Consider the following 21472-nt stretch of genomic DNA (forward strand, 5'->3'; position numbering starts at 1 on the left):
ATTCATCGGCAGGATTGCTGCTCAGCTGTAGCCTAAATCTACCTCTTTTCTGGGACCTGCCAGTCCCCTCAGCCAGCACAAGAAGAAGAGAGAAGCTGCTTTTAACACCAGCACCACAATTGGGGCCCGCGGGCCTGGAGCAGCTCCTCAGGTGAGCCTCAGAGAGCAAGGGAAAGCAGGTGCCAAGCCTGGGAGGGACTAGATGCCACCTCCTTGTTGCAGGTGCCCATCTCTTTTCTCTAATCAAGTCCCCCACACAGACAGGCCTTCCTCCACTTCAGGTGACATCCCTAGAGAAGACGGCGCTCTGGAGATTCCATGAGTTGGCCCTTGGCCCGTCTTCCTCAGCTGGCTGCTGGCTGGATTTGCCCAACTCGAGGCGCCGGTCTGAGTTCGAAGGCTGGCGGTTGGCATGGATGAAGCCAAGGAATCTGGCTTTGCTTCACTAAGTCTCTGCCAGGAACTTCTCCCCAGTGGCTTTAGCTCTGACTAGGTTACCTGGTCTGCCTTCTGCAACACCACTTCCTCCCTCTCCCCCTCCAGCCTAGGGATGGTTGCAACCACCAGGACTGGGGCTGATTTTCCAGTCTCCTGTTTTGGCTCTTCATCACCGTGTGACCATTTCCCTGGATTAAATACCCAGTGTCTTAAGTGCTAAAGAGATTTCCTAGTTAGACCCCAACAGACGTACATGGAAAGGGATGGCCTCTGCCTGCTCTGTAAGTCAGGTCAATTAATGACCAGACAGAATGGGCGCTTTGTAAGAAAGCCTCCTTTGGGAATTCCCTATCTTTTCCGCTATCCCAAAGGACGGAGTCTGTCTACCTATGGCCACACGTGGGGCCATGCCTACATACAAACCCATGGGTTGTGAGAAGAAACTGGGGGGGGAGGGGAGCGATAGGATGTTCTCTGCCATTGCTGTGGTCAGCAGAATCATGGCTATGTAAAATGAGAGCAAATGACCTTCAGGATAAATGTTTACATTTACACAGTAGCATGTATGGCATGTTATTACATGGTGGGTGAGGAAGACACATAAATATATACACACGTATGCATGCATATACACTTCTACATGCTTGAAATATCTCTGGAAATGCTTAAAGGTGCTAGCAGTTGTCTCTTGGAGGTGGGAGGTGTGGGAGGGCTGGGATCTAGGGACTGGAGAGGGAAAGGGACTTTTCTCTGCACACTGTTTTCCACCTGCTGTATTTTGTGTGTATCCAAAAATATAAAAACAGGGGCGCCTGGGTGGCTCAGTCGGGTGAGCGTCCAACTTCAGCTCAGGTCGTGAACTCACAGTTCGTGAGTTCAAGCCCTGCGTCAGGCTCTGTGCTGACAGCTCAGAGCCTGGAGCCTGCTTCCGACTCTGTGTCTCCCTCTCTCTCTGCTCCTCCCCTGCTCACACTCTGTCTCTCTCTCAAAAATAAAGATTTAAAAAAATTTTTTTATATAAAAACAAACAAATGAATGAAAATCTACGACCTCTTCCAGAGAGTGGCTCTGCCATCTGTGGGCACTGACTGCCAGGGCCAGCCGCACCAGCACGTAGGAGGTTAGATGGGCCAGGTGCTCTGAACCCTGGAAGGGCTATCCAGCACAAGCAACATGTGACACATGGGTGCTACACTCATCACGTGCCAGGGTTGTGAGCATTTATTTGCACTGGACACCAGGACACCAAATAACTGCAAAGACGTGATTGATCAGATCAACAACCACTTCAGTGGGAGTTCATAGTACATACGGCATAGAATTAGGTGCTAGTGGAAACAACTATGGACTTACAAGGTTGGCCTCCAGTCCTGGCTCAGCTCCTAATCAGCTGAGCGATGGGGACAGGTCACTCAACCTCTGGGCCTCTGCCCCTTGTCTGCACAGTAAGTTTAGATCTCTAAACTCCCTGTTGAGTAAAACTGGCAGAGTCAATCAGTAAAGAGGCAACAAGCCCTTGTCCAGTTCAGTTTCTTACTTACACAGACAGCAAAGCAAGAGGAGTGCCAGCTCCCCCGTGTCCCTGGTCTCACAGGACGACACAGAAACAAAAGGGGCCAGATGACTGCAGTATGAAAGGTGTAGCCGAGGAGTGGGCTCAGAGTCTGTAGCTGTACTTTGAAGGAGAGCCAAGCAAAAGCCCCACAGCTCATCGGCACCCAGGAGGCAATGAGAAACTGTCCTACAACAGCCTCCTGGGCAGTTAGGGACCAGGAAGCGGCTCCATGCTCCAAGAGGATTCTGCCTGGATTCGCAAGGATTCTGCCAGGACTTAGATCGTGTGTGGTCACGCTTTGCCTGAGTGGCCTATGTGGAGATGTGCGAAGTCTCCAAGGTGCCATGATGGAGCCAGTCCCCTACATTCCCCTCCCGCTTTGAGAGGTCCACCACTTACTAGGGGAGAAGAGATATATGTACAATATCGGGCAGGAGCACAGCTCTGAAGCAACACATATCCGCAGGATGAGGACGAAGAGCCCAGAACGTTCAGCGAGAAGAGGTCCTGTGGGGCTGAGGTTCTTGGGGGTCACAGGATGATGAAGGGAAAGCCAGAGCTTGGGGCCTGCCAGCTCCTTTCCACCCCCCTCGCCAGGTCTTTGCAGTGGGCACTCCCTGAGGGATCTGTGCACCCTCCCCCTTTGCTACTGACCTTAGGGGACATGCAAGCCGAAGGGCTTCCCTGTGTGCAGCCCCTGCAGTTTATCCCCATTGCCTGGCTCATTCCAGGAGGCTTTCAGGGGCTTGAGCGGAATAATGAAAGTGGACTGCTTCCAATCTGAATGAAAGGTAGAAGAGAACTCATGGTAAGTCGATCACAAAGGTTCTCCTCAGCCACCTAGACTTTGGGGCCTCCAGTCACGGTTTTTCTCTAAGGCTGGCGTCAGGGAAGGGGTGTTGGCTGACCTTTGCTCAGCTTTTCAAGAGAGCTCTATCTCTAGCCTCTCTTCAAAAAGCATCAGCTTCTGCCTGGAATGAGAAGACGTTCCCCTTGGCTAGATGAAAAGGAATCACCTTCAAAGACTAGTGTGCCTCTCAAGGAGGTGGCTCCCCAAAGGGTCCTCCCCTACCCCTCTGCCTGGACAGAAAGTTTCTATTCTGTCTCCCCCTCTGTGGCTGTGACTGAACAATTTCGACCGCAGCACCCCCAACATGACATTCCACTTATTTGTGTCCTTGTCCATCTCTCCCAATATACTTGAGCTACTTGAAGGAAATGCTATGTCTTGATCAATGTATTCTGGCTATTTCCATGTCCGGCACATCTTAGGGATTTGACAAATGTTTATCGAATGAATGAATGAATGAATGAGTGGCAACCCAAGCCCTCTTCTTTGACTCCTCTCACTCCCCAGCACTGAGGCAGCAGGATCCAGCCCAAGGCGCTTGGCTCCACCAGGCTCGGCCCGTGGGTGATAACCACTTTCTAACGAGGCCACGCCAGCAAGACATAGTGCGCCACATGCTGCCAAGATGGGCCTTCATCTATTTCACCTCTATTGTCTTCCCCCAAAACTCTGTGACATAAGCACTATTGCCCTTGGTTCACGGATGAGGCTCTGAAGCCCAAGGAGCTCACGTGAGATCGCCCATCCGTGAGCAGAACTCAGATTCCACCCAGGGCTCCTTGCACAAATCCCTACCACTGCCTGCCAGGGTCAGCCCCGGAGAGTGGGTAAGGAGCCGGCAATGGGGCTGGTTAGGGGGACAGGAGGGAAACCTGACCCTCCAAGCCACATCGCCATGTCCTCCAGGACATAAAGAAATGGCACCGATACTACACGAACGGCTAGGTGGCTAAGACGACCCAGCCACCTGCTGAGCCCGCGATGACTGGAGGGAGAGAAGAGCACATGTGTTTAATCAGCACCTACGACGTACAGACCGACCCCAGATTTTTAAATGTTTATTTATTTGTTTTCAGAGGGTGGCAAGGGGCAGACGGAGAGAGGGAGAGAGGGACTCCCAAGCGGGCTCTGTGCAGAGAGCGCAGAACCTGATGTGGGGCTCGATCTCACAAACCGTGAGATCATGACCTGAGCCCAAATCGAGAGTCGGAGGCTCAACCGACTGAGTCACCCAGGCGCCCCTAGACCAACCCGCATGTTTGTCAAGGGCTTGTTAAAGAGTAGCTGTGGGCAGCAATAGGACAGCACTGGCTGGAAGACACTTGTCTCTGCTAGGAGCTAGAGCCAGCGGCTTCCTGTCAGTGGCAGAACTCACACCCAACAGTGTAAGGAAAGGCACTTTTTAGGGCAGCTACAAGTATTTCTTTCTTTTTTTGCAAACCACTACTTCCTGTTTTGTTCTCTCTTTGCACTTCACATTGAGTTTTGAGAAAGCACTCGTGGTTTGGCGTTCTGGTTGTTTCTAGTTCGGTCTTTATCTACAAGGCAAACTGTCTTTTCAAAATGATTTTCTGTAATATAAACCAATTGTAGGCCTAGGTTCCTTTCAAATCGTTTGCTAAGAAACATTCTTAAAGCTTTAACAATAAAACAATACGATTCAAATAGCACAAATCACAACTCTCCAAGTCAATGCCTCGTGGTGGGAATCCATTCACCAGTCTTGGGGATTTGTGAATTCCCCAAGGCTTCTTGAGGCAGTAACCTTTCAGTGGCAAACATTTTCCCCACAAATTTCCCGGCACAAAGTTGTTCACACTGAAGGGTAGCAATGGGTAACAATAATATCTTCCTTATGATGCTCTCCACAAAACATTAAGTGTCTAAGACACATTGTTAGTGCTATGTAATGAATGTAGCAACTTGACATTTGCCTTCAAAGAACTCACTGTCTAAGAAAGTTGCACACTTTGGACCCATGTATGTAAGATACGTCCTCAGCAGAAAACAAATATGGAAACAACCCAGGAACCAACACCCCCACCTCTTGTGCAAGTCAAAGAGAGAGAGATGCCTTTTAGAGATGAAAGACAGCAAACGCAGATAACCTGAAACTGATTTTATTCCTCAGTGTTTAGTAAATGAGAGCTTTGCTTCCTCGATGGACAGGAGCACGTTTCTGTGGTTGAGGGGTCAGGGAGGCGAGCAGGTGATCCGGGGCCAGTAAGTAGGGATCAGGAGAGCCAGCTTCGAATCACAGAAGGAAGGAGGCAGAGTGGCAGCATGACTCTCGGGCATGTGTCCTGGTCACACCGCCAGGCTGCCAGAAAGATCCGACGAGAAAACGACCATGAGAACCCCTCATAATCTGCAAAGCCCTGTGCGACATAAATTACTGCTGTTGCCAGACAAGTAATTCTTTTCTTCGGTTCCCTCTGCAAAGAAGAGGTTGGTTGCCAATAAGAACTCTATTTCCCGACCAACCTGTTTGCGGGGTCCCCGAAGACGGCACACAACGAAAGCGTTCGTTTTTATCTAGCACGCTGAAGAAGGACACCCAAATGTGTCTGGGGAACACCACACTCCTCACCTCTTCCCGCAGGGCATCGTAGAGCGCTGTCTCCCATCTAGATTATACCCGCTTCCTGGTGCGAGGCCGCTGCTGACACTCAGGCATTGGGAGGTTCTACAGCTCTCTAGAAAGCCATGAGGCGGAGAGGTGGGGTGGATCACCACACCACCTGCACATGTAGTCGTCACAGGCTGATTCACTCTCCCCGCTTATTTCACAAAGAAAAACCCCAGGGTCTTCAAATATCAGGAGTGCGAACTATCAGCACGTCTGTGAAGAGAAGGGAGAGCTGGAACAAGGGAACTTTCCCCAGATGGTTTTTCTCTAACTTAAAGGGAGGAAAACAAAATGCAGTCTCCTAATTTGCTTCTGACCACCCAGGATCACAAAGGCTTCTCAATCGTCCTGTTAAGTGTGGTCACAGCATCATCCCATCCCAGGCATGGTAAGTAGGTCACTGCTTCTCTGACCAGCGTCCCCCAAAGGCTACACTTATACAGACTGGTGGCCCCATGGGCTTCCTGGAACTACAAGACCAGGGTCAAAAAGCAACTTCGTGGGTCCTCAGAAGGGAAACGCTGGCCAGAAATGGACTCTTCCCACCTGTCTCATCCCTTACATCATCTGACAAATATTTTCTGGGCACCTACTGTGTGCCAGGCTCTGTGCAGAGACCACAGGGGACATGGAGATGAGCCCAGGAAGATCCCGTTCCCAGACACTCTCAGGAGGAGGGAAGGAAAGCAGAGCATACAGGTCGCCAGGTGTCCTTGACTTCCAGCCCTTCCTCATTTACAAACTGTCCCCCCCCCCCACAGACGCAGGCCTGTGCACACACCTGTGACCCCTTCCGGGGGGGGGGGGGTCCCACTGGCATGTGGTACGGCTGAATCCTCCACGCCTGTGCTGTTAGCACACAGCTTCTCAGTCTCAGTCTCCCAGGATGGCTCTGAGCCCGGTGACACTCGCAGGTCACTCAAGCAGGTGAAGCGGTCACCCCACACTGTCCAGACAAGGTGGTAGGCAGTGACCACAAAGACAGATCGCTGTGGGCCAGGCCTGCCAGCCCGTGTGCAAAACAGCCAAGTTTATCTCTCAGGTCTTCCCTGAGCAAGCCCTTCTCCCCGCAGAGCACCCCAGCCTTGGGACACAGCTCCTCGTCAGCTGTTTCCCTCACACTTGCATCCCCTTGGCTCCCTCCAGTGCAGTCTCTGGTAGTCAGGGTTGGGCACAGGGCCCTGCTGAAGGACCAACAAAGCAACCGATAGCAGATGAATGAATACATGAACTAATAAAGCAGATATGCATGCATATGTTACTTTGTTGAATTCTCACTGCAAGTTTTTAAGGCGAGTGTCGCTAGGTACCCCCATTATACAGACGAAGAGTCTGTCAAATCTACGCTGGTGATGACTCAGAAAAGCTCCGTGTCTTGTCAGAGGTCACACAGCTAATGCGCAGTCCAGCCTGTCTCTGCAGGCACCTGGTTATTAACAGGATGCTGAGCCCCAAGGAGTGTCCTCTCCCAAGGCTTTTCTTTCTGGCCCGGAGATACTGCCTTTTAAAAGCTGACTCCCGCAGACTAGAAGCCTTGCACACAGCCCGAGACAAGTCAGTGAGGTTATTACCACCATATCTGGGCTGGGCGAAAGCTTCTGGGACCTCTTGTGGCCTTGCACACAGTGAATCCTCAGCAAATATGATTCGATTGACTCATAAAAGGAAAGGGAGGGAAGAGTGCATTATAACAATGCAATTGTGGTCTTCCACTTCTTGGTTGCTAAAGGAAAGGTCAAAAAAGGAAAAAGAGAACCAGTCTTTTGTCTTGTTCCTCTCCAGTGGCTTAGCAGTCAGCAAACAGGGGCTTCCTGGATAACTTTCCAAATCCTCTCCCCTTCTCAAAGGTCTCCTGAGGCCATATAACAACAGTTAAATCAATTCTTAATTAGCATTCAAAGTTTACCTTTTGAAAAATCCGCATCTATATGAATATTTATTGAACGCTTACAAGGTGCAACGCATTTGTGTCAGGCCCTGGAGATAACAAAGGGGCATCAGGACACGATGCAAACAGAAGAACGCTTGCAGCCGGCAGCATGCCTAATCTAGGACAAGCCTTTCATACTGGCAGAAAGAAGGCAGGAAGAAAAGTCTCAGCAGAAGTCAAAACACAGAAGGGGCTGACAGTCACAAAAAGCACTAAAGAATACAGGGATGTGTCGTTTGTTGGGTTAATTTTTATTTTTCAGAGCAGGCAGAACAAGGACAGAATTAGCCTACTGCTCAAAATAGACTGGGGAGTACTCAAGTGGCAGTGACATGCCGGAAACTTTGTTTCTATCGGTTTAGGACAGAAAAGCAAAGGATCTCAAACTGGAAGCAGTGGAACACAGCACAGAGAGGGGAGGCAGGGATATTGATAAACTGCCGATCACTCCAATGAGCTCAAATCTCTTCCGGCTCAGACAAAACATCCCCTTGGGTGCTGCAGGAGTTTACAAAGAGGGTCTCAGAGCTGTGGTTGGAAATTTTCAAGAACCATAGATGGGAGAGCAGGACTGAAAGAGCGGAAGGGCATAGTGCATCCCACATTTCAAAACAGGTTGGATTCTGGATGTGGAAATTAGTAAGCTCTTATAAAAGAAAGTGGTAATCACTAACATTGGACCATTGGCTTTCTAAGAGCAAATCCCCTTGAAGTTTAAGGCTTCACCTAGCTAGATGTACTTGTGAAAGGGGGTAGAAATTAGGTTGGAAATCAGAGGAATGCTATAACCGTGGCCTGTGTCGGTTGCCACAGGTATTTGACAAAATTTCCCAAGAATATCTCATGGATCAGTTAGTTAACAGGATAATGCTTTTGGGTACAATCCTAACTAAAGAGATACCACCCAGGCCCCAAGTTGCATGACTTAATGATAGCACCAACCTGCTGGTTGCCTCTAATGGTACACCACAGCCTCCAGTTATATTCTCCCTGGTGACATGGATGAAGATTTAGAAGACAGACCTATCAAATAAGCAGATGACACACGTCTAGGAGGGACACTGATGCCACAGGTTACAGAATTAAGGTTCAAAATGTTTTACTCAGATGGACCAACTCAAGCAAATGAAAGCTTAAAAGGATAAAATAGCTACTATATTGCTCACAGATATACCAGGAGAGACTTGACAGGAAAGGTTTCCTGTGGGGAAAAGATCTAGGAATTTTAGTTAATAGATTATTTTTTTTCAACGTTTATTTATTTATTTTGGGACAGAGAGAGACAGAGCATGAACGGGGGAGGGGCAAAGAGAGAGGGAGACACAGAATCGGAAACAGGCTCCAGGCTCTGAGCCATCAGCCCAGAGCCTGACGCGGGGCTTGAACTCACAGACCGCGAGATCGTGACCTGGCTGAAGTCGGACGCTTAACCGACTGCGCCACCCAGGCGCCCCTAGGAATTTTAGTTAATAACAAGTCTTATTTAGGCTATGGGGTGGCCCATTTAATCAAAAACCTCATAGCAATATAAATTGCATAGTGTCCAAATCAAGAGAAACAATACCCCTGTTGTTGCAGAACACCCGGAGTTTTACACCTGTTTCTGGGACAAGAATTAAAAGAAATATTGCATCCAAAAGGGGAGAGATTGGGGCATATGGAGACTTCCCTTTGTGGAGCAGAAGTAACTAAGGACGTTTAGCCTGGAGGAGAGACAGATTATCCCGTGTGGCATTGCAAGGCAGAAGCAGGATACAGTATGCAGCCTCATCCACGGTGCGGGAGATCCCCATCTCCTGGGTACTACATTCTCACCCTGAGCCAAGAATTTAAATTGTTTATCAAAGGGATGATAACTCAGAACTCAAGAACTGAATGAGATACTATGTTACAGCCAGTGACTGTTTACTTATTCTGCAGACCAGGAAGCGCCTGCATGCACATGAAACAGAACAAGTAAGTGGGAAGCCTACTGGGCAAACAAGCACAACCCAAGCCGAATAACTACAAGAGAAAACACTTGGATTGCTCCTGGCTGCTCCTAGGATTGTGTTTTTCTCCTTGGGAATCAGACAGAATCCCGTTCTTTTTGCTTTCGGCTCCTCTGGCACTTATTTATAGGTTGCATTGCACCTCTCTATCTGGGACAAGTTCCAAATCCTAAGAAGCCCAATGAAGTAAGGACATTAGAGCCTATTAAAATAAGAAGGTCGGCGTAGGAAAAGAGGAATATTTTATCCATCTCAAACATCAATCCCTTTTTACTATGGTCTTCTTATCAGTCTCTTGTGCTATATTTCATAGTAGATTTTCAAGAAATATTTTTGCTACGGGACCTGAAGAGTAGAGGTAGTCAATCAAGATCAAACCAAAATGTGATCATAGCAGAGTGGTTGCACAAAGAGGGTGCTCAGTAGATGCTTATTGAGTAGGTTTGCGTGGGATTGGATTGAATTGAACAGATTTAAATTGAAGCGCTCAGGATGAGGCATTTAATAAGCCTTCATCTAATTGAGCTGGATGGCAAAGTAAATCATGGTAAATCCACATCCTACAATACGGTGCAGTCTTCAGAAAGACTAATTCCCTGGTCCCAGAGCAGGCCAAAGGGGCACATTCAGGCTTCTCTCTGTGTGCTCATAGGGAAATGTCTTCAGGATTTATTGTTCCATTAGAAAACAACAATACAGGGGCCCCTGGGTGGCTCAGTCTGTGTCTGACTTTGGCTCAGGTCATGATCTCACAGTTCATGAGTTTGAGCCCCGCATTGGGCCCTGTGCTGACAGCTCAGAGCCTGGAGCCTGTTTCCGATTCTGTCTCCCTCTCTCTCTCTGCCCCCTCCCCTGCTGTGTGCGTGCTCTCTCTCTCTCTCTCTCTTTCTCTCAGATAAATATTTTTTAAAAATTAAAAAGAAAAGAAAACAACTCTACAAGTAGCAGAGCATGTACACTTATCTCAGTTGTTTATTATCTGAATATATACCAAAAAAAGAAAAAAAAAAGGCACACATTTTTCAGAGCGTACTTTGTTTGGTTTATTGATTAAAATCTACTTGAGTACATCAGATTGTTGAATACTTAACACTTTATTCTTTGATAACTTACTGAGTAGTGTATTAGCTTCCTCGTGCTACTGTAACAAATCGCCACAAATGTGGTGGATTAAAACAACAAAAATTTATTCTCTCACAAGCGAAGAGTCTAGAAGTCTGAGATCAAAGTTTCAAGCAAAGTTGATTCCTTCTTGGGGCCATGAAGGAGAATCTGAGAATCTGTTTCATGCATCTTTCTAGGTTCTGGTGGTTGACCGAAATCCTTGCCATTCCTGGCTAGTAGTCCAACATCACCCCAAACTCCTCCTCCATTGTCACGTGGCCTTTATCCCTCTTTAGTGTCTTTGTATCTCCACATGGCCTCCTTATAATGACAGTAGTCATTGGACTTAGGACCCACCCTAATCCATCATGACCTCATGTTAACTAGTTACATCTACAAAGATCGTATTTCCAAATAAAGACACATTCTGGGTTTCCAGATGGACACTATTCATCCAGTACAAGAGGTATACAGCAACATTTCAATTAGGGGAAATACTGCCTTTTATCTTCTCAGCTCTGGTGGTGTGTTAACTCAGATATGATTTTCTGTAGAAGTCTTTGCTATCATTGAAAGGCATTTTTTGTCCTACATCCTCTGGGAAGATGAAAATCTAATAGCCCTTCTTGTAATATTACTATATTTTTTTTATTCCCAGGCTAATTTGTGCAAATGAAGCTTTCCATTTAAATTTATATTTTCCAAATTAAAAACATTTGTTTTAATTGAAGTATAATTTATACACAGTGAAATGCACAGGTCTTACAGGTACAGCTAAATGAGTTTTGACAAATGTATATATGCTAATGTAACCCACATCCTAAACACAATAGAGATTATTTTCATCACCCTAGAAAGTTCCTTTATGCCTCCTTCCAGTCAACACCCCTCCTTCAAAGGCAACCACTGTTCTGATTGCTATCACCATACATTAGTTTTCTCTGTTCTTGAACTTCGCAAACTGGAATCATACAATTTGTGCTCTTTTGCAGCTGGCTTTATTAGTTCATAAACCTATTTTTACATATACCGTAGGTTTATTTTTAAAGCTAAGTAGTATCCCACCAGATGACTATACCACAGTCTGTTAATCCATTTACCTGTTGATAGCCTTTTGGAGTGTTTCCAATTTTCAGCAATTTTGAATCAATCTGCTAAGAACATTCATGTACAAGTCTTTTGCAGACATATGTTTTCATTTTCTGGAGTAAACCCCTGGAAGTGGGATTGTTGGGTCACACGCTAGGTTTCGGTTTAACTTTATAAGGAAATGCTGAGCAATTTCCCAGGGATGCTGGCGCGGTCGTTCATTTTCGCCATTCCAACCTGGTAGAATTTAATTTGCATTTCCTAGATGAGTAAAGACATTGAATGCCTCTTTATGTGTATATTGGCCATTCATGTATCTTCTGTTTAAAGTGCCTGTTCAAGTCCTTTCCCTGAATATTATTAATATTTATTATGTTTGCCTTTTTTTTAGTATTGAACTATAGAAGTTCTTAATGTGTTTTGGATACAATTCCTTTGTCAAATATATAGACTGCAAAACACTGTGTGGCTTGCCTATTCATTCTCTAAATAGTGTCTTCTAACAAGCAGAAGGGTGTTCCTGTTTTTTTGTTTTTTATGAAGTCCAATACAGCAAATTTTTGTTTTATGATTTTCGGTTTTTGTGTCCTCTCCAAGATTTTTTTTCTCACCCCTGCTTATAGTTTAAAGTCTATGATTTATTTCAAATTAATTACTGTGTTTGGTGTGAGATACGGGTCAGGATTCCTTCTTCCCACATACAGATATTCAGTCCCCCAACACAATTTGTTGAAAAGACTTTTCTCTCTCCATTGAATTGCTTCCGTGCCTTTTTCAAAATCAACCATGTGAATTTTAGTTTACTTCTGGACTATTTATTCTATTTCGTTGACATATGTGTCTATCTTTATGTCAATACCAACTCTTATGGTTACTATAACTTTATAGTAAAATTAGGTAATGTGAGTCCTCTTGCTTTCCCTTTTTCATGATTACTTCATAATTTTCATTTGAGTTTCCATGTAAGTGCCAAAAACCCGCTGACAGCCAATTTGGGGAGAATTGAAATTGGAGTCTTGCAGTCCATACGCATAGTATATTTCTCTGTCTACTTATGACTTTGGTTTCTTTCAGAAATGTTTTGTAGTTTTTGGTGTAGATATCATGCACACATTTTGTTAAATTTATCACTAAGTGTATTTTGTTTTTTGATGCTATTGGAATGGCATTTTTTCTTTATTTTCCAATTGTTGCTTTTATATAGAAATACATTGACTTTGTCTCCTGCTACTAAACTACTTCTAAATGACCGGATCTAGTGAGACATTTTGTACACATCTTCAGATTTTCTATATACACAAACTGATCTGTGAATTAAAAATTGCATTTTTTTCTTTCCAATCTTTTTACCTTTCAATTTATCTTAATTTCTGTTTCTTGCATTGCTATAGTGGCTTGAACCTCTGGGACAATGATGAACACAAATGACGAAAGAGAACATCCTGGCTTGGTCCTGCTCTTAGGGGAAAATTTTCCAATAAGTATGGTATTTATCTTTAGGCGTATACAAGATGCCCTTTATCAGGTTGAGAAAATCTCTTCTATTTTTAGTTTCCTAACAGTTGTTGTTTTGTTTTATTTTGTTGTCATGAATGGACATTGAATTTTGTAAAATTCTTTGTCTCCATCTATTGAGATGATCAAATAATTCCTATCTTTTATTCTGTTTTGAGGAATATTGGTTTCTAATGTTCTTTTCTTATATACCTTTGTCAAGGTTGGAGACAGGATTATGATGGATGACTTCAAAAACCAAAATGGAAGTGTTCTCTTCTATTTTCTCAAAGAACTTGTGTGAGACTGGTATTATTTCTGAATTAAATATTTGATAGAATTCACCAAGAAAGTCATCTAAGTATGAAGTTCTATTAGTGGGAAGGTTTTTAGTTATAAATTCAATTTATTTAAAACATAGAGAACTATTTTGGTTTTCTATTTCATCTTGCAACAGATTTGATACAGTTGTATTTTTCAAAGAATTTGTTGAATCTATTAGCATAAATTGTTCATAAAACTTCCTTATTATCATTTTAATATTTTAATATCTGTAGAGATGTCCTCTCTCCATTCCTCTACTGATAATTTGCATTTTTCTTTCTTTTTCTTAATCAATCTTGCCAGATGGTATCAATTTTATTAATCTTTCAAAGGATCAACTTTTGGTTTTGCTATTTTTATTAATCTTTTTAAAGGATCAACTTTTGGTTTTGCTAATATTTCTCTACTATCTGTTTTTTGGTCCACTGAATTTTGCTTTTGACTTGACTGCTTCCTTCATTCTACTTACTGTGGGTTTAATTTGCTCTTCTTTTTCTAGCTTCTTAAGGTGGAAGTTTAAGTAATTGATTTTAGACCTTTATTCTTTTTCTGATATGATTGTTTAAAACCATAATTCCTGGGGCATCTGGGTGGCTCAGTAGGTTAAGCTTCTAACTCCAGCTCAGGTCATGATCTCACAGTTTGTGAGTTCAAGCCCCACATCAGGCTCTCTGCTGTCAGCACAGAGACATATCCGGCTTCAGATCCTCTGTCTCCCTCTCTCTCTGCCCCTCCCCGCTCATGCCCTCCCTCTCTCTCAAAACTAAATAAACATGAAAAAAACAATGAAAAAAAAAAAACCATAAATTCCTCTCCAAGCCCTCCATTAACCATCCAACAAGTTTGAGTATGTTAGGTTTTTTCTTTTTAAAAAAAAAAAAATTTTTTTTTTTACATTTATTTATTTTTGAGAGACAGAGAGAGACAGAGTGTGAGCAGGGGAGGGGCAGAGAGAGAGGGAGACACAGAATCTGAAGCAGGCTCCAGGCTCCGAGCTGTCAGCACAGAGCCCAACGCAGGGCTCAAACCCACAAACCGTGAGATCATGACCTGAGCCGAAGTCGGACACTTAACTGACTGGGCCACCCAGACGCCCCTTTTCTTTTCATTTTCCATCAGTTTAAATATTTTCTAATTTCCCTTATAATCTTTTCTTTAATTCAAGGGTTATTTGGTAGCTTGTTTTTAATTTTCACATATTTGAAATTTTCCCGATATGTTTCTGTTATTGACTTTTAAAACATTCTGTATGTTCTCATCTCTGTGAAGTATTGGGACTTGTTTCATATACCAGCTTTTGGTCTATCTTGGTGAATGTTCCACGTGTATTTGAAAAGAATGAGTATCCTGCAGTTGTACAAGATAGTGTTCTATAAATATTAGGTTAAGCTGGTTGATAGTGCTGTTTAAATTCTGTATATTCTTATAAATTTTTGTCTTAGTTGTTCTAGCAATTACTGAAAGGGTGATATTAAAATTGTAAATCTAATTGTAAATTGTAAATCTAATTGTATCTAATTGTAAATCTGCCTAACTATAAAATTGTGAATTTGTCTATTTGCCCCTTTAGTTCCTTTTTTTTTTTTTTTTTTTTTTAATTTTAAGTAAGCTTCATACCCAGCAAAACATGGGGCTTGAACTCATGACCCTGAGCTCAGGACCTGAGCTGAGATCAAGAGTCAGATGCTTAACTGATTGAGCCACCTGAGGGCCCTGGTCCCTTTAGTTCTGATGGCTTTTGCTACATGTATTTTGAAGCTTTGTATTATGGTGCAAATACATTTAAGTTTTTTTTAAGAGAGGTTTTTTTTTTGTTTATTTTGAGAGGGAGAGAGAGAGAGAAAGAGAGACAACATGCGTGCACGTGAGCAAGCAGGGGGAGTGACAGAGAGAGAGGGAGCGAGAATCCCAAGCAGGCTCCATGCTGTTAGTGCAGAGCCCTATGTGGGGCTCGACCTCACAAACTGTAAGATCATGACCTCAGCCGAAATCAAGAGTTGGATACTCAACTGACTGAGCCTCCCAGGGGCCCCTCACTTACTATTTTAGTACCTTCTTGATGATTTGACTCTTTTATCATTATGAGTGCCCCTCTTTATTTCTGATAGAATTGCCTGTCTTTAAGTCTTTGTACGATATAAATATAGTCACTCTGTCTTTCTCACGGTTAATGTTTACATGGTTTCTCTTTCATTGATCTTTTACTTGTAACCTATTTTCGATTTTTACATTGAAAACGTGTCTCTGGAAGCCAGTACAGTTAAGTTTTTGGTTGTTGTTATGCAGTCTGTCAGTTACTGTCTTTAAATTGAAGCGGTTGGTCCATTTGTATTTCATATAATTATTGAAAGAGTTCACTTTGAGCTTACCATTTGGTTATTTGTGTACGACTTGTCTTTTATTTCTCTCTTCTTGCCTTCTTTTATATTAATTGAGTCATTTTTTAGAGTCCCACTCCATCCCTGCTTTTGGCTTCTTGGCTATATATCATTGCTTTCTTTCCTAGTTGGTTCAAGTTCATTTATCCATTGTTCTTCGGTGGCTATTCTGCTATGAAGCCCATCCAGTGATATTTTTTTATGTCTTGTATTTTATTTTTCAGTTCTAGGATTTCAACTTCCATTTGTTTTTATTTTTAGAGTTCCCTTTGCTCTTCTGCAATATCCATCTCTTTTCCTTAAATTATTTAGTATATTTGTAATAATTAATTGGAAGTACTTACCTGATAATTCCAATGCCTGGGCCACCTGTAGACATGTTCCTATTGTCTGAGTTTTTCTGGATCATGACTAACATTTCTCTGTTTCTTTACATGTGTCTCTTTTTAAAAACTGTACTCCAGGAATTGTGTATAGAAAAACAGTGGCAAATGGAACACACTTGCTCAGAGCTGAATTGACTTGATGTTGGGCTGCTACTTTGTTCAGATCGGGTTTACCTCTGATTTGCCCAACTCCTAACCAGTGTCTTCTATTCTCTGCTTACTTTTGAATTCAACTCTTACAGGGCCCCCAGAGTCCAAAACCCAGGAGAATGTCTGAAACTGCATGATTTTTCTCTGCCTGTGAGCCCCTCCCCCAGTGGTGCTGTCTTAGCAAAATTCAGAAAGGAAAAGATGAATTTGTGGTCTTTTTGTGTATTTTTTACGTATGTAATTTGTGCCACTTAATGTATGGCTTCAGCAACAAACCCATCTTTCTTTGCCCTATTCTGTGACCCTGGGGTGATTCTACAGACTGCATTTCTCCCTTGCCAGCTGGCTTGATGCTAGACCCTGTCAACAGAGGGCATTGGAAAGACATTGCAAACCTCAGAGAGAAAGAAGGGACGTTTTCTTCCTGCCGTGTTTTGTTTTTCTCCTTGGGGGCAAATGGATCAGCGTGCAGGGGCCCTGGCAGTGTCTCCTAGAGAGGGAGGATGGCCCTTGCTTCAGCAGCAGGCAATCTCCAATGTGTGTCAACACACCGTTTCCACAGAGGTCTGAATCTCAGCCTTGCAGGGGCCCCTTCCTCTGAGTCTAAGTTCCTTCATCACTTAGTTTCTGTCAGCTTTAGTACTGCTTTCTGCAGTTACTACTTTAGAGTTCTCCTTTACCTCTTTCAGTAGTTAAGCATGTTTTATGTAGTTAGCAATTCTTTACATGAAATCTTCCTTTTTCAACTTCCTCGTGTGGTTAATGTCTTCTGACTGAACCCGAGGGTCCTTCAGATTCCAATCCCTCCTACCAGCACATGCTGTATATAAAGCCTTACTGGCTTCTCCTTGTCAGTTCTCTGTCTTTCGCAGGTCTACTCCTCCATTCCAGACCAAAGTCACACTTGCACTGGTCCCCAGACAGCGCGATCTCTGCACACAGTATTTCCAACTCCTGCAATCCCTTCCCTACTTCCCTTACTCACACTTGTCCTTCCAGATGGGCATCTTCAACGGGGAAAAAAACCCACTCCTACATCTACCTACATCCGCCCATTCCCCACGAAGCTAACCTGCTACAAAATTAAGTCCTGGCAGAATAGTTTTTTGCTATCCTTGGGAAGGGCTCTTTTCTCTCTGGAATATATTTCATCAAGACGTCTTTGCATCTATCACTTTTTGCTAGTCCCATTGAAAAGTATTGTTGCTTCCCATTACCAAAAGTTTTTCAAATCCTTCTATCTCATAACTAGAAGCAGAAACCTCTAGGTATTCTTTTACATGCAAAGAACATTTCTAGAAGGACACACGGTTACAGTGCTAAGAATTGAGAAATGTGGGAAGGGAGTGAGCACATAAGAGAGAGTGATTCTTACTTTTTACTGTGGTCTTCATTAATTCATTTATTTAGTCTATAACTATTTACTGAGCACTTACTATGTGCCACTATTTCAGGCACTAAGCATATAGTAGAAACAACAACAAAAAGTCATGGAACTTGCATTCTCTCATAGAACTTACGTTCTAGTAGGGAGAGGCAGGCAACAAATAAATATGTAATAAGCCAGGTGATGATAAATGTTGTAAGACCAAATTAGGTTAAGGGAGCTAAAGCATAATGGCAGTGACAGTGCTATTTTATACTGATCGTCTGGGAAGACCTCTCTCTTTAAATAATATTTGAAGAGTGACCTTTAGGAGCTTGGAGAGTAAGCAGTGGGGATATGTAGGTGAAGGACGTTCCTGGCAGAGAAGAAAGCAAGTACAAGGGCCCTGTGGTGGGTGTGTTAGAAGACAGTAAGGATATGGGACACAGCATGACTGAGGGGAGGAAGGAGATGAGCTAAGGCAGAGAATAGAGGTCCAGAGCATGAAGTACCTTATAGGCCACTTGTGGTCACTTATGACGGCAGCTTCCTAGGTTCTGTACTAATTTACTAATTTTCATTTTAAAACATGAATGTGTGTGTGTGGCAACTGGGTGGCTCAGTCAGTTGGGCATCCAACTTCAGCTCAGGTCATAATCTCACAGCTCTGAGTTTGAGCCCCGCATTGGGCTCTGTGCTGACAGCTCAGAGCCTGGGCCTGCTTGGGATTCTGTGTCTCCCCCTCTCTCTGCTCCTCCCCTGTTCACACACTCTCTCTCTCTCAAAAATAAATAAACATTAAAAAAATTTTTTTAAACATGAATATGTGTGCGTACAACTTGCATAACTTGAGAAAATAGTTTTAAAATAAATAAATAACCCCACAGCCTGCTACAAAATTAAGTCCTGGCAGAACGTCCATAGTTGCCTGAGGCCAGGCCCCATGGGAAGGCAAGATGGGGTCCCAGGCTCCACTTCTCAATGTTAATTTCAACCTTTCAGAATCAGGATCCCACAGGGGAGTCCAGAAGAGAGATAGGCGACAATGTGGACCAGAGGTAAATTGCTTTTGTCGAACATTACAAATAGACTTAATATTTGGCATAATATAATAAATATAAATATATAAAAGCAAATAATAATTATATTGCTATAATTATTATAATAATTATTGCTATTCTTAGAATAATATTTGGAATCAAATCACAATACTTTACACAATGCCTATACACACATATGCACATACACATTCATTTAATTCTTTAAAAATTGGCTAGCTCTCTAAACTGCTAGCAGAAGATATTATCCAATTGTCCCTTTTGTCCCCCCCTTATCCCTTCAAGGGCAAACTGTGGCAAAACTGGAGGTCCTGAGGCAGCCAAGAGCTGAGCTGAACATACAGGGCTTTTCTGGGAGGAGACCTGAGGTGTGAGAGCCAGCACCAGCCTTCTGAGCTAGTTTGGGTAAGGCAGGCATTGGCCTGGGCATAGGCTGGGAATCAAGCTCATCTCTCCTGCTCCATCCCATTTATAAATTCTCCCTACTCGCTGCCCCCACATGCCTTGCTTCCCGCTTGCACATGCCTGCCCATTGCTGGGTAGGACTGATCACAAATTCTTCCTAACCTTGAGTTGAACTCTGCCTCCCAGAAACCTCTCTTCCCAGGCCCCTCCTCTACCTTCTGGATGGGGAAGTCCATTCTTCCCTTCATATGGAGGAATAAGTGTTTATGTTTCTAGAAAAGGATCACGACAAAGCTCATACTTTTGGCCTGCCTTTCTCATCTCACCTCTCTCTGATCCAGACCCAGGACAGGCTCTCACTGATCTAGAAACAGCACTTCCAGCCTCCTAGAATCCCTTCCCAGGGCGTCTCTGCCCTGGCACACCCTTCCACACAGCTCAGAGGGCATTTCCTCAGGAGACTCCCCACCTCGCCCAGCAGAGAGGGCCCCTCCCTGCCTGCATTCCCATGGCACTCTGTAAGCACACCTATGGCTCACCCTCCAATGCACAGAATTCTGTGTGACCTGCCTGGCTCTCTACTCTATAGCCCAGTCAGATGGAGAACTTCTCTCAGGCAGGAACCACCAGAACGTTCACAGGGGTACACATATAGCTGATGTCGAATCAATATATATTGAGTAGAGTAATTAATTAATTAACTAATCTAGAATCCCACAATACCTTTTTGCGAGTCTTAAAGATGAAGAAGAAAGAAAAGAAAAGAAGTCTAGGCATGTTTTCCCAACTCAGAGGACTATATTAGGAATTTTTTGGAACAAAAAACCATCCCTACCCACCCCCTCCTCAATTCTCCAAGGACAGAGGCCCCTGTCCTTCCTTAAACAGCTTGTAGAGGAGAAAGAGAACAGAATTCATTGAGTGGCACCTGTCACATGCCAAGCCCTGACAAGGTGCCTTTCACTGATCACTTTGTTAAGTTCTCAGAATCCCCTCATGAGGATGCTGTTCCCAGTTCCTCGCTGTTCCCAGTTCACACAGACGAGGATCTTGCTGTGTAACCTGCCCAGGGTCTGTGACACCACAGACAAGAACACGGAGATGTGCGCTTGACCCTAAAGCGCTCCTTTCCACAGCCCAGCATGTCTCTGGAGGGAAAAACCAAAGGAAGGAACAGAAATGATTAAGAGAAGTAATGGAGAAGTGAGGTATTCGGAGACCACGTGTATAAAAGAGAAAAAGAGGGGCGCCTGGTTGGCTGGGTCAGTCGAGCGTCTGACTTCGGCTCAGGTCATGATCTCGCAGTTCATGAGTTTGACCCCACATCGGGCTCGCTCGCTGCTCTCAGCACAACGCCCACCTCAGATCCTCTGTCTCCCTCTCGCTGTCTCTCCCCAACTTGTGCACACGCTCTCTCTCTCTCTCTGTCTCTCTCTCTCCCTCAAAAATAAATATTTAAAAAGAGAGAGAGACAGAAAAAGAATGGAGGAGGATGTAAGTCAAATAGAGGTTTCTCCTTCCTCTCCTTCTTCTTCCCCTTCTTCTCCTCCCTCCTCCCCTTCCTCCTCCTCCTCCTTCTCTCAATCTATCTTTTTAACAGAACAGACCTAAATATGTTGCAGGCAAAGCGGAACAAGACAGAGGGGTCAGCTGAGTGTTTGAGAGAAAGAACTGAGTAAACACAGTCTTGGAGAAGATGTCTGGGTCGGAGTTGGGGCATGGGTAGATGGCTTAGCCTGGAAAAGGGAGAGGGATTTTGCTTTCTCTGATTCAATTGGAAGGACAGGAGGAAGGCAGACTGACATTTTTAAGTGACAGCTAGAGTGAGGGATTTGCACGTCAGCTCAGGGTGTCCTCACATTCAGCTGGTGCTGTGTTAGTGCCTATGTTACGGGTGAGGAGGCAATGGGTGTCTTGCATGGAAGAGAGCAGTCAGCAGGTGGGAGGAGGGAGGGAGGAAAGGAGGGCTGAGGGTTGTAGGAAAGGCGTGGAATCCTGTTGTAGGTACTGCCATAAAACAGTTGCTGTGTGGCCCTTTACAGAAAATGTGTGCTGACCCCTCTAGTACCCCATCAGCTCCGTGAAGACTAGGACCTTGTCTTACTCCTTTTTCCACTGCAGGAAAGTTCCTAAAATACACAGATGTCCATAGATATTAAGAAAATATGAATTAACAATAAAACATCAGATACCACCTTTTTCAACAGCGTGCTATTCTCACTAATTACAGGAAGGCCGGGCTGGTGGCCTTTTTAAAGCAGTATATCCTGCCATTTTTACACCCTCATTTTTCAAAAAAGATGACGGATGGAGGCACTGCAGGCA

At 44.2% G+C, this 21472-nt stretch overlaps 1 protein-coding gene and 1 long non-coding RNA gene across 9 annotated transcripts in view; both read right to left on the minus strand.

Annotated features, from left to right (window-relative positions):
* SCML4 (Scm polycomb group protein like 4) overlaps positions 1–21472 on the minus strand; it is a 124971-nt gene that overhangs the window by 83923 nt on the left and 19576 nt on the right. Inside the window, exons 1-2 of one of the 8 annotated variants that reach the window (XM_047858416.1) lie at positions 8345–8392; positions 5434–5685 (exon numbers count right to left, since the gene is read on the minus strand). The exons of 2 other annotated variants lie outside the window; for them this stretch is intronic. In XM_047858416.1, coding sequence (XP_047714372.1) covers positions 5434–5470 — 37 coding nt within the window. In that variant the 5' untranslated portion in view covers positions 5471–5685; positions 8345–8392. Of the gene's footprint in view, positions 1–5433; positions 7246–8344; positions 8393–21472 lie in introns of those variants that run through there. 5 more of the 8 variants (XM_047858417.1, XM_047858421.1, XM_047858422.1 and 2 more) reach the window with 5 other exon arrangements.
* Positions 4948–5433, minus strand: LOC125165470 (uncharacterized). Its single transcript, XR_007152117.1, has 2 exons — positions 5328–5433; positions 4948–5163 (listed from the first exon to the last, which is right to left on the minus strand). It is a non-coding gene; the product is annotated as an uncharacterized LOC125165470 (long non-coding RNA).

Source organism: Prionailurus viverrinus, chromosome B2, assembly GCF_022837055.1.
Source record: "Prionailurus viverrinus isolate Anna chromosome B2, UM_Priviv_1.0, whole genome shotgun sequence".
Lineage (NCBI taxonomy): Eukaryota > Metazoa > Chordata > Mammalia > Carnivora > Felidae > Prionailurus > Prionailurus viverrinus.